The 12,612-nt window shown below is 36.9% G+C and overlaps 1 protein-coding gene across 5 annotated transcripts in view; it reads left to right on the top strand.

The window, feature by feature from the left end:
• The window catches only part of FUT9 (fucosyltransferase 9), a 114,790-nt gene extending 103,154 nt beyond the window's left edge, over positions 1–11,636 (top strand). For all 5 annotated transcript variants that reach the window (XM_030029531.1, XM_030029522.1, XM_030029549.1 and 2 more), the window contains exon 2: positions 2,292–11,636. In XM_030029531.1, coding sequence (XP_029885391.1) covers positions 2,300–3,379 — 1,080 coding nt within the window. In that variant the 5' untranslated portion in view covers positions 2,292–2,299 and the 3' untranslated portion in view covers positions 3,380–11,636. The remainder of the gene's footprint in view (positions 1–2,291) is intronic.
• Positions 11,637–12,612: the final 976 nt, after the last annotated feature.

Raw genomic sequence — 12,612 nt, 5'->3', positions numbered from 1 at the left:
AAAGGGCAAAACACTGCGTGGCAGGGAGAAGTGAGGAAAAAAAGTGTGAGAAACAGCCCTGTGAGCACCAAGGTGAGAGAAGGAGGAGGGGGAGGAGGCGCTCCAGGTGCCGGAGCAGAGATACCCCTGCAGCCCACGGAGGACTACGATGCAGCAGTATCCACACTGCAGCCTGGGGAGGACCCCACACCAGAGAAGGGGGATATGCCCTGAAGGAACTGCAGCCCATGGGCAGCCCACAAAGGAGCAGAGGTTTTTTTCCTGAAGGGACTGTATCCCATGGGAAAGACCCATGTTGGAGCAGGGGAAAAGTGTGAGGAGGAAAGAGCAGCTGAGAGGAATCGTTGTGGAGTGACTGCAAACCTCCATTCCCCATCCCTCTGCACCGCTCACGGGCAGGGAGGAGGTAGAGGAGTTGGGAATGAAGGAGTAAGTTGAGCCTGGGGAAGGGGGGGGGGGGGGTGGTGGTGCAGGTATTATTTTCACTTTTGTCTTTGTTTCTCACTGTCCAAATCTTTTTTAACTGGCAATAAATTACATTAATTTTTCCCAAGGTGAGCTTGTTTTGCCTGTGACAGTAAGTGGTGAGTGATCTTCCTGTCTACCTCAACCAATGAGATTTTAATCTTATTTTCTCCCCCTGTCCTGCTGAGAAGGGGGAGTGAGAGAGCGGCTGCGTGGGTGTCTGACAGCCAGCCAAGGTTAACCCACCATTATAACTAAAACCAGAATTAAGACCATCTGCCTTCCCAAAACAGGGAAGACATTGTGGCAAATTCCTTTTCTCTCAAGATACAATGTTAGAGTAAAGCTAAGCATGACGTTCCTTCCTTTTCCCTTTCCTCAATAATGAATGTGAAAGCATTTTTTTGTAACTGTAGTGCTACACTTACACATCAGTTTTTACACGCACAAAGCAGCAAAGTTATGTTGCATTAATAGATCTCTGAATCACATTCTGCCATGTCTTCATTCTGAATTTACTTATTTCATGGGTTAGAGGAGGTGAGCTATGAAACTGGCTTAAAAGTCCTGAAATTCTCCTTCTGCTTTCTGTGACTTTGAACTTTTTTTTTTATTTATTTATTCATATGTATTTAGGGGTGGGATTTTTATAAAAGTTTTTGTGCAGCTAGCTAGTAAAGATAACAAAAACACAAATAATTGAAAAATATGCAAAAAAAAGAAAGCCAGACAAATTTTATAGTCATTGAAATGCACTGTAGAATTTAGGCCAGTATATTCAGAACGTTTCTTTTTGGTAACTAACTTCCACTCCTTTTTTCTTGTATGTCATACTGCTCTTTACATGGTTAACTGTTTTTATTTTTAGAACACCTCTGAGTTGTAAGACTATGTTCAGGAGCAAAGATTAGCAATAAGCAACCTAACTTTGCTAGGTTTCACAAGAACTATATGGAAGAGAAGTTCTGGAAAGAGATTTATCACTTATTTAAGGAAGAGACAACTAGAGTGAGGACAACAGAGGCTATATGAACTCTTCATCCCTTTTTCCCCATGTTAAAAATGGTAACTCATAAAGATGCAGCATATATCTACTTCTCCTAATTTTTAACACAGGGCTGTGGCATAAAAACATAATCAAATATTTAAGGACATCTTTTTACTTGTTTTTCTTTATGTGGGAACTATGTGGGGCTGCATATGGGAACAGAAGAGCTGAGAACCTCTATTGCTGCTTTCCTTCCCTAGCTATTTCAGGAGTCCTCTGGAGAAGGCATGAATGTTCATCCCTATGTAGCCATCAGGCATGAACTAGTATTCTAACATTCTTATTGATTACAGAATTAAAGTTGCAGTCCCTTCCTTTTTCATTCCTCTAATCAAATATCCTCCATACGTACATACATACAGATATGAACGGACCAAATCTGCAGCATGTTATCCCTTACACAGACACAAGGACAGAATCGAAGGGTAATTTTGTCTTGTCTTGTATGTCTCTTAAACTCTTGGCCTAGGTTCTAAGCAAAAAGACTTCTCAAGATACATATTGATTTATATCAAGTATGAAATTGTTAAAATCCTGCTTTTAATTTATGTGAATTAGCTTTTAATGTGAAGAGGAGAAATATTGTCACTTTGTCATGAATAGCATTCAAGAACCCATACCCTCTCCACTCAAAGGACATTTCTAAGGTTACAGCTCAGTGTTATTGAAGTTCTATCCATTTTGATGTCTGATGTCTGATTGCTTTAACAGAATGTATATATGCAATTTAATACCTGATGTTATTTTCTCTCTTTCTCTTCCTCTCTTTTTTTCTCAGAACAAATTATGACATCGACATCTAAAGGAATTTTCCGGCCATTTTTTATTATCTTCATTGTCCTTGGTTGTTTCATGGCATTTATACTAATTTATATCAAACCAACAAATAGCTGGATCTCTGGTCCTATAGAATCAGCCAGTTCAGTTTTGAAAATGAAGAGTTTCTTTTCTTCCAAAACTGATAATCTTAATGAAACTACTATTTTGATCTGGGTTTGGCCATTTGGTCAGACATTCGACCTAACATCCTGCCAAACAATGTTCAATATCCACGGGTGCCATCTGACTATTGACCGCTCTCTATATAACAGATCCCATGCTGTTCTCATCCATCACAGGGACATTAGCTGGGATCTGACTAATTTACCTCAGCAAGCCAGGCCACCATTCCAGAAGTGGATTTGGATGAACTTGGAGTCTCCAACCCATACTCCACAAAAGAGTGGCATTGAACACCTCTTTAACCTGACCCTGACTTACCGGCGTGATTCAGATATTCAGGTGCCTTACGGCTTCATGATGGTTGGTACAAGTTCCTTTACATTTGAAGTGCCAAGTAAGGAAAACTTGGTCTGTTGGGTTGTAAGTAACTGGAACCCTGAACACGCTCGAGTCAAGTATTACAATGAGCTTAGCAAATACATTGAAATCCATACCTACGGACAAGCCTTTGGAGACTATGTCAATGATAAAAACTTGATTCCAACTATCTCTACTTGCAAATTCTACCTTTCCTTTGAAAATTCAATCCACAAAGATTACATTACTGAGAAACTTTACAATGCTCTTCTGGCTGGATCAGTACCGGTTGTACTGGGCCCTTCCAGAGAAAACTATGAGAATTACATTCCAGCAGACTCTTTCATACATGTGGAAGATTTTCTCTCCCCCAGAGAGCTGGCAGAATATCTTCTGATGCTTGACAAAAATAACAAGATGTACCTTAGTTATTTCAACTGGAAGAAGGATTTCTCAGTGCATCTTCCTAGATTCTGGGAGTCACATGCATGTCTTGCCTGTGATCATGTGAAAAGACACCAGGAATACAAGTCCATCGGAAATTTAGAAAAATGGTTTTGGAATTAATCTCTGTGTGTGTGTGTGTGTGTGTGTGTGTGTGTGTGTGTGTGTGTTTGTGTGTGTGTGTGTGTGTGCGTGCACTTTTTTGAAGAAGCCAGAAGAAACTTCAGTCCAAGTGGAGAGGAAAGAAAAAGAGAAAAAAGAGAAAGAAAAGAGAACCTTATGTCACGGTTTATCAGCTATCCTCTCTTGGCTAACCTATTTCTATTTTGGAAGAGATTTTAAAAGATCAGCAGCAGCAGTCATCAATACTCAGTTTTAAATTATAATGTACATACTAATTATGTGCACTGAAGAATATTTGATTGTTTACTATAATTTTTAAACAAGATTTTCCACACTTTCTGTGAAATATGTCCCAGACTTACACTCTAAAGTAGTCATTTTTAACACTTCCTTTTTATTTTTTACATTACATTTGCTGTTTAACCTGTTTGGAAAATGAGGACACAACTTTTAAATGCCAGAGAGAACCTTAAGAACATAGTTTGCTGTTCCAGTCTGAAACGTGTCTAATATTTCAAAAGACAGTAAAGTTTTTTATGGTTCTTCTTACATTTTAAGAACACAGTAAAGTTCAATACCTACCATTATTCCAGAGTGATCAAGTGCACCCCTTTTTAAGGGTGATGAACCTAGAAATATAGTTTTTAAAAGGTATTACTGTAGTAGACAGTCTTTGTTTCTAAAAATAAGATGTTTCCTAACAAATAGCTCCAGTAAGTTACTTTAGGAATATGTCTGTTCTTACCCTCCGAAGAATAAAGAAGTCAGCTATAGAGAAGATGAACAACCTTAGTGACCAAAGTCCAGATTCATCCAACTTTTGAGTGTATTTAAATGCAGCATGTCCTTCAGTCTCATTGTGTCTCAAGTATTGTTTACCTGAACCAGGGCTTTAAGTGGTGTTATACTGATACGGAGATAAACAGATCTTAACACAGGCATTTGATTACATCAGCCTCATGCACTGAATTCAGCTGGTAATAATGGATTTTTAGAAATAACTTGTTGAGAAATTTTAGAAATTTCTCTCATATAATTTCTTGAATAATTGTGAATTTTTCCCCAGTCTTGTGAAGATCTGTTGAATTTTAACTGTAGCTGGACAACTCACTGTTATGACTCATGAATGTGGAAAAAAAAATGACCAGTTTATTTTCTGAAAGAAATATGTTAAAATTCAGTAAATAAGTTATCAGGCTGACATATTCAACCATTCAACTCATTAAGCTAATGAATTTTGGGTTTTGAAAATATTTTATGTGACAGGTATAAACAAATGCACTCTTAAGAGCAGCAGATGCTATCAAAATTTGAATATATAAATAGGTTCTTAAGTATGAAATTTGGTCTGATAGAAAATATGAAAATGTGATGATTGTCATGATTGTTTAAAATGCCTGCTTTTAATATGTGTCATTTGATTTTATTACTTTTTTCTTTCAGCTAGGAGTTAAATATCTGCTGCTATCTACATTTATATGTACAAGGTTGGTTTAATGACATAAATGTATGGATATGTTTTGGCATCAAGTGAAAGCCAATCAGCTTGGTTTTTCAGGTCAACACCTTCTACTGAAAAAGAAAAAAAAGTTTAACTGGAAAAACTTTAGTTTATGTGATGTTTAAGACCCTGATCAAGCAAAGTAGTTGATCAAGTACTTCAGATTAAACTTGCAGACAACAGCGTTGCTGAAGTAAAGGAAAAAGGGATAAACAATGATAAGCATTTAGCAAAAGATAAGGTGATTTGTCAGATTTTTTTTTTACCCCAGGCTGGAATAGAAACACAGAAAGCTGTAAGAGTAATGTAATGTAGTTAAATTTCTAAAACAGGAAACTACACAGAAAGGTTATAGAAACACTTGTGCTCTCCCTATGGTGTCAAAAGTTGTATTCTGATCCAGATATTTATTTATACTATTTATTGTGGTCTTTAAAAGCTAGTTTGCAATATACTGTGAACCTCCTAAACTCACCAGCATTCCAGTACAAAACAAGATGATCTTACCTTGCAAATTAATGCAATATAATGAAACCCAATCTTCTAAAAACAAAGTGCTGACATGGATGTAATGTGAGTAGTATTTCTATCATTTTGAAAGCAAGTGGCTATTGCCTACAGTCTGTCCTGTAGGAGATCATACCTTCTGTTTTCAGGAGGACTGTGAAATTCTCAGTCACTGAATATGCCACTGCTTTGGCTGGATAAAGTGATTCCCTTGATGCTGGAATTTGGAAGTTCTTTGCATTGATCTCAGTGGAAGTACATTCACCCCTTGGTGAACATGCACAGTCCCTTATTTAATTCCTCATTTCAGATAGTGGGAGTTGTGCTGTGTGTTACAAATCCTTATGTCAAATCAGACTGGTTTCTTGGCATTAAGATTCAGCTGATAATTTCTTATATTAATAACAAGTAAGCACAATAATAAGATAGATGTCTTGTTACTAAAAATATCAGTCAGTGTATACACAGGAAAGTTTTAAAATATATACTAATTTTAAGACTGTAAGTAATGTCATTACTTCTGTGAGCACTGGATCCAGTCAGCACGGCTAATCTTGGGCTGCATTTTAACAAATGTGAAAGTCTTTTGATGGAACTGGAAAGAGAGTTGTTCTCTTCACAGAAACTCCACACAAGGCTTGTCTACTTTGCAAATTGTTTCAAAGATTGATAGAACAGGAGAGGAATCTAATCCAGATTGAAATGACCAAGAAACATGACCAAATTCTAAACAAGAAACATGAGCCTAATGCCTCACTGACATTCTTGAGGACTGTGGGCTGGAAAATAAGTGAGCCAGCCATTTTATGAAGATTTTAAAGTCATCTAGAGGTATCAAGCCTTAAGCGGTTCTGGATGTAAAGAGTTTTACTGACAGAAGATAAAGCATCTTTGGGCATGTCCAGCCTAGGTGGTAAATGATGTGAAGCAATGGATGTAAAACATCTGGACTCCATGCATGCATAAAGGCAGTCTACCTAGACCTACACACCTAACTCACAGAAGATTGATTCCAGTCTGTATATAACATTTAGCATTGTGATGTCTGTGCTCCTTCAGTGAGCTACCCTACATGAACAGCCAGCATAAATAGACTCAAATAGTAAATCACTATGAAGGAGCATGGGGAAAATCAATTAATTATAGAAGGGTAAATTACATTGAATTAGTTAAAATAGAGAACAAAGCATTATTTATGCCTTGGTACCACTGGCAAATGAAGATGTAAAAGAAAAAAAGAAATGAGAGATGAGAAAACATACCAATTCTTACTATTTTCTCAACAACTTTATCCCAGGCATTCAGTTTACTTTATTTGCCAGCCCACAATAACCTTGCATATGCACTTGTCACAAGTTAACTCAGCAGTTTCTGAAGACAGAGAGTAATCATTTTTCTTTCTTTTACAATGGGTTCTTTTGGATGTTTTTAGGCTCTCTGTCGTGCACTGAGCTACCAACATTACTGCCTTTCTCAGTGTGGAAAATAAGACCTGAAACAGATACAATACTAACTGCAGATGCATTGCTACCCCACTGAACGTGAACAGACATCAGACAAAACTGACAGCAGATCCTTTTAAAGCAGAGTTTTCCTTTCATTTCACAGACACAGCAGCTCTTGCTCAGTATGAGATCTCCATTCCTTGGTGAATCCTGGTTGCCAGTTTCTTTGCATACCTCTTGCCATCCAAGACAGCTGTACTCACAATGAACAAGCGGCCTGAGCTTGTGTGAGACACATACAGCAATATATTTGTCTTTTAAGAAACAGATCAAATAAAATGCAGGTTGGACTGAGAGAGCAAGAATGTGGGGATTTGTAGAGTTCATGCAGGCTGAGCAAGTTATGGGAAATTGGCACTACTGAGCACAGATCAACTACTTACTTTTTCTAGCTACTCGTGTTTGTTTCTCAAACTGGGCTTTAAAAAAACAAACATAACAGGTAATTTTCTTCCATCTCTAATCAAGCAAGCTTCAGTTAAATAACCAATAACTGTTGCTGATTATTCAAGAATGGGACTCCTGTTGGCCTTGAATTATCTCTTTTACTAGACAAAAAATAACATTTGAGACAAGACTGAAGTCTGTCAGTAAGCTAATCACATTTCTTATCTGACTTCAAGAATCCTTATTCTTATTTTCTTTTCTTTTTTGATTTTGAAGTAAATCTTCATGTACTCATGCAACAATACTTTCTGGACTTGATTCAAGAAAGACCTTACGCATATGCATATGACCATGAGACTCAAGCACGTGCTTAAATTTAAGAGCATCTTAAATGCTTTAATGCACTGGGGCTTCAAACAGTATGTTTTTATTGCCTTTGGGAATTGTGCCAGAAAGCACAGTCTATAGCCAACAGAGGCCAATTTGTGTGGCCTCTTTTGCTTCATGTGTGTCCACCCTGTGAGTAGACTGGCTACACCACACTGAAAACTGTTTGGACTAATTCTGGCTTAGTGTCTATCCAATATCCCTTGGCCCTACTCTTCTGCTTCAGCTTACTATATGTGCCACCATCACCTCATGCCAACCACCCAGCATGGCACTCCACCTTACAGCCTGCCTGTGCTGTGCAGGGTGAGCAAACCTGCTTAAGGTATAAGGAGGTGAGAGGAGCTGAGGCTTGCTGAGATGGTGTTTCAAGGACTGTCCTAGGAAGAAGGCATAAAACCTGGTCACATGTGCATCCTTTTAAACTGGACTGTGTGCCCTAGAGAGAGTCAGTCTCAGCCATACCCAATTTTCCTTTTGGAGGAAAGTATTTGGTTCAGTCTAGATGAGACTCTGTGAGTGATCAACTAACTGTGTGTGCAAAGCGGGAACAAGAGTGTGTGTGTGCAGGCTGACAAGGAGGCTTCTGACCTATTTAAACCTAACGGTGAAAGTTAATCAAATACTGAAGTGTTTCCTTGGTCAAATCTCGTACATTATTGAGAAGAGAGTCCAGGGGAAGTATTTGTTTATTGGCCAGCTGGTGGGCTTTTTCATTAATATTGGCTGACAGTTCTGTTTTGTTTATTTGTTTGTTTTTAATATAAGTGATTTTTAAATGTTAGAAATCAATCAATATGATTCATACAAGATAGTTATTTCAGCTTCATCTTCATCTTTCACTCCTTGCTCAGGCAAATCTTCCACCAGAGTCAGCAGGTAATTTAGGAGATTCCATGCTAGTGATAAAGGATTGAGCCAAGGGTGGAATGGCTGGGGTAAAAACCAGCCTTCTTATGCATGGATGTTTCCCTTCTAATATTTGAATAACTAGTTCTAGTGCTATAGCCAATTCTACCTTCAGAGAATCAGTGTAAAATTCATACTGGTTAGATATGTTCATAAAAGGTACAGAAATGCCAAGAAATGTATTAAATAAACCATGCAGTAGTAATTTTAATTCATGGCACAAATGCCGCAGAGTGATACAGATGATAAAACCATAAACTCATGAGAAATAATTAGGCCTAGAGACATCACCCTGCAGTTTTCATATTGGAAAAAGTCACTTCATTACTCTATTGGAAAGGTAATTAATTGGGAATCTTTTATGTCACCATATTCTCTACGCAATTAACTGAAACCAACAGTCTCTGTGCAGTGAATAGTTCAGAGATTTGCTCGTATGGCAGAGAGCCTTTCACCTCCAGGTTAATAGCCTGAATTATGAGTAGGTTGGTACAGACCACTGTTTGGCAACCTCTGGTAGATGACTTGGTGATCTCAGTCAGGTTTCTCATTCCTGCTTTCAGCCAAGGAGGCAAAGAACTGACCAGGGACTCATCTGACATCTTCTGTGCATTTCTTGGCACGCTCACGGGGTGGCTTAGGACACTCTCACTCCTGCAGCCTGTACCATGCCTGTTTATGATTATGCAGAAGGCTTTGCTGTTCCAAGTAATAAGAGTATTGGCATTTTTTTGAGGTATGGTGCCAGTCTGTACAAATGAACTATTCATACATGGGGGAACTCTTCATTAACATTCCTAAGTAAATAATTAGTAGGAAAATAATTTCATCATTGCAAATTGGCAGCAAAAGCAATTGTTTGTTATTCTTTATATGAATTAGTCCAGTGGAAAACAGGCTTTGGTGAAACTTTATCCCCCTGGCTTGATACAGCCTGTTTGGATCCAGATACAGGGACATGCGTGATAGCAAAATTTGAAAGATACATGGTAATCCAGCCCTTATATATCTAAAGTTGGGATAAATTTCCTATAGAGCCTTGAAGCTGTAACTAAACACTTTAGCAGTCACCAGATGAAAAATGTTCCCATCAATCCTTTTCTTTATAACATGACAAGAAAAGTCAGTATGATACATGCTGTTTGGCAAATAAATTAACCTCAAAATCTACATTTGCCTTTGCTGTTTTGTTTTGTAACACACATGTTATAAGACATGAGATTAAAAAGTTTGGACAGTTAACTCCCTTGGTGTAATTTAATGTTTTAATTATTCAGTGGATATACTGAAGAGAAGAAAGTGAGAAGCTTTTCCATCTACACAAAATCTTAATGTGCCAAACTGTTTCCAGTGAATGAACAAAACAGTTACATATACTGTTTTTTATTAGGATTTGCAAAATCTTCTATTAACGCACTGTAATTTTGCACTATTTTGTAAGAAAAGAAAAAAGGAAAAAGAAAAAAGGAACTGAAAAAGAAACAAAAAAAATCTAAAAATAGATGCCAAATGTATAGTTTGTAAAATACTATTTTTCTTATATAAGGTGTCATCACATTGTGAATCTAACTGTGCTATTGTAAACTGTGAAAAATGTGATGTACTGTTGTGACACAGCCTACCAAGGGCCATTTCTAACACACAGATTAGTCATCTGGACTTGTTTATATGAAACATATTCATAAATTTGAGATCACTTTTATACTTATTTTTTGTAGACTATTTTTCCACATTTACAACACAACTGTTATTTTATATCAAACATTAATTTTGCTTTAAAATATTATTTGAATAGGTGGGTGGGTGTCTTAAATGTGCCAGAGATTCAAAACTGTAACAAAGATAATTCAGAAACTATTCTTTGCCAAACTGTAATGCTACTGAAATCAAAGATGTTTTGTTGAGCAAGCAGGCACGCTGTCAATAAATGATAGTTTCTATTCCATGATAATGATGATAATGTTACATTTGCTAGGATAAATGTCTGGTAGTCATGAGCTGTGTTCCCCTTCTGTCTTTCTGTATGTTGGGGAAACGAAACTGGGTGCCATAGCTGAATGTCATAGATATTCAGCCACTCGCACAATGTGCCATGGACTTGACCTCTGAAATATATTGATGAGAATTAGGAGAAAAACCCTTAAGCTGCTTGTCCTGATTCAAGCCCACTTTCTGTGGTGGGTCACGTGAAAATAGGTTGGTTGACACGTGCAGGACTGGTACGATGTCAGTAAAGATAGTAAGTTCTGTATGTAGAAACATGGGACCACATTTACTCTCTTAGTGCAAGATCAGGACCGAAGTCCCTTTCTTGTGTATTTGAGCTTAGACACATAGCATTGAGTGGGATTTGATGTGAACCCTTGCTTCATGTTCTCAGCTAATGATATTCCTTGTACTGACAACTTAATCTTTTATGTGTTTTATACAGTATATATATAATGCATAAATTCATGTGTGAGAAACAGTAACCATGGAAAATTGAATTTTAATAAAAATAATGAAAACCATTCTTACCTGCAGGCACATTTTAAGATGCCATGTTAAAGGGAGATCTTGTAAAAAGCTGTATTTTTTATTTATTAGTGATTGTATATTTTGCCCCATGATCTAGACATTTTATAACAGGGATTCTACCAAACTGTTTCTTTGTTCCCTTTTAACAATATCATCAGCCTGAGATGCATCTGAAAAATTTAGAGGTTCACTGATGTTTTTCAGTATTTTTTTAATTTGATGTTTTTGTTTAACTTTTTTCTGATTACGTATAGCTATATTCAGAGTTTTCAACACAAATTGACTGCAGTCAGAAGATACCTACTGTATGAAACTACAGGTAACTGTAACCATTTCAAGGACTTTCATCATTTATGTGAAATCAATATTTCAGAACTCTGATTCCAAGATGGTTAACAAGCAGCTCACTGACTCTTATTTATTGAACACTGGAATTCTCCCCAAAGGATAAACACTGAATTATGTAAATAATAGTGCTCTATATAAGCCTAACAAATTATTGTAATAGGTATATTTAAAATAAAAAGAGAACATTCTAAGTGTACTATAGTCTTTGATCATTATTTCATAGGTCTAATGTCTTCTTTTTTTTCTTGCCGTAGCTCTCATCAGGAGCCTGATCTGAAGATTGTTGCTAGTCATTCCCATGACTTCTGGCTGAGATCTCACAAACAGAATTTTAGTTCTTTTTAAGCTGTACACATGAAATTATTGTAAGTGTTCAGGGTCAGACTGAATTCATATGGACTGTCGCATGCATTTGCTGTGTACAGCAAGCAACAGAGCTGAATCAGTATGGTACTACAGTTGAGGTTATTTTGCTTTGCTTTTAGCAACATAATTATGCAGCAGTCTTTGAGCAATCATTTGATTTTTCTGAATTTACAAGATATTTGCTACTGGAAAATGGGCTTTATTAGGTCTATGTAATCTTACAAAAAAAAATTATCTTTAAGTGTTCTCAGAGGATTAGAGTAGTAATTTACATGCTGACATTTCATTGCTTTATCTACCTACATTTGCAGAGATTAACTGTATCTAAAATAGCAAATGGTTAACACAATAGTGTCAGTTTTATTTTTAAAAATATATACAACAAGTTGAAATAGCTGTCACTGAGATAAATGTAATAAATAATGCAGTATTCCCAGTAGAACAGAGCATTTGGCCCCAGTGGTCGCAAAGTTTATCCAAGACAGAATATTGTGTCTGGCTACTGTGCAGCTTGAAGAATGGATTGGGGTCTTCAAAAATCCTTTTCCTTTCTATCAGACAGGCAAATTTGTTTTCCTCCTGAGCTTATAATACTTTGATAATTTGGATACATTCTTTAAAAGTTTATTTAATTTATGCCATTTACTTAAACCAAATTTACCATGATCTTGAACTGATCCTTGACAAGTACAGAGACAGATTAATTTTTTTAATAGTATACGGGAAAGAAGTCCCTGCCACATTTTATACATTCCCCCCCTCTCATTTCTCCTTCTCGCATTCAAATACCATGTCAAAAATTCTAC

The sequence above is a fragment of the Aquila chrysaetos genome, chromosome 2 (genome assembly GCF_900496995.4).
Source record: "Aquila chrysaetos chrysaetos chromosome 2, bAquChr1.4, whole genome shotgun sequence".
NCBI lineage: Eukaryota > Metazoa > Chordata > Aves > Accipitriformes > Accipitridae > Aquila > Aquila chrysaetos.
Note: the sequence above shows the minus strand (reverse complement) of the source record. Positions and strands in the feature narration are given on the sequence as shown.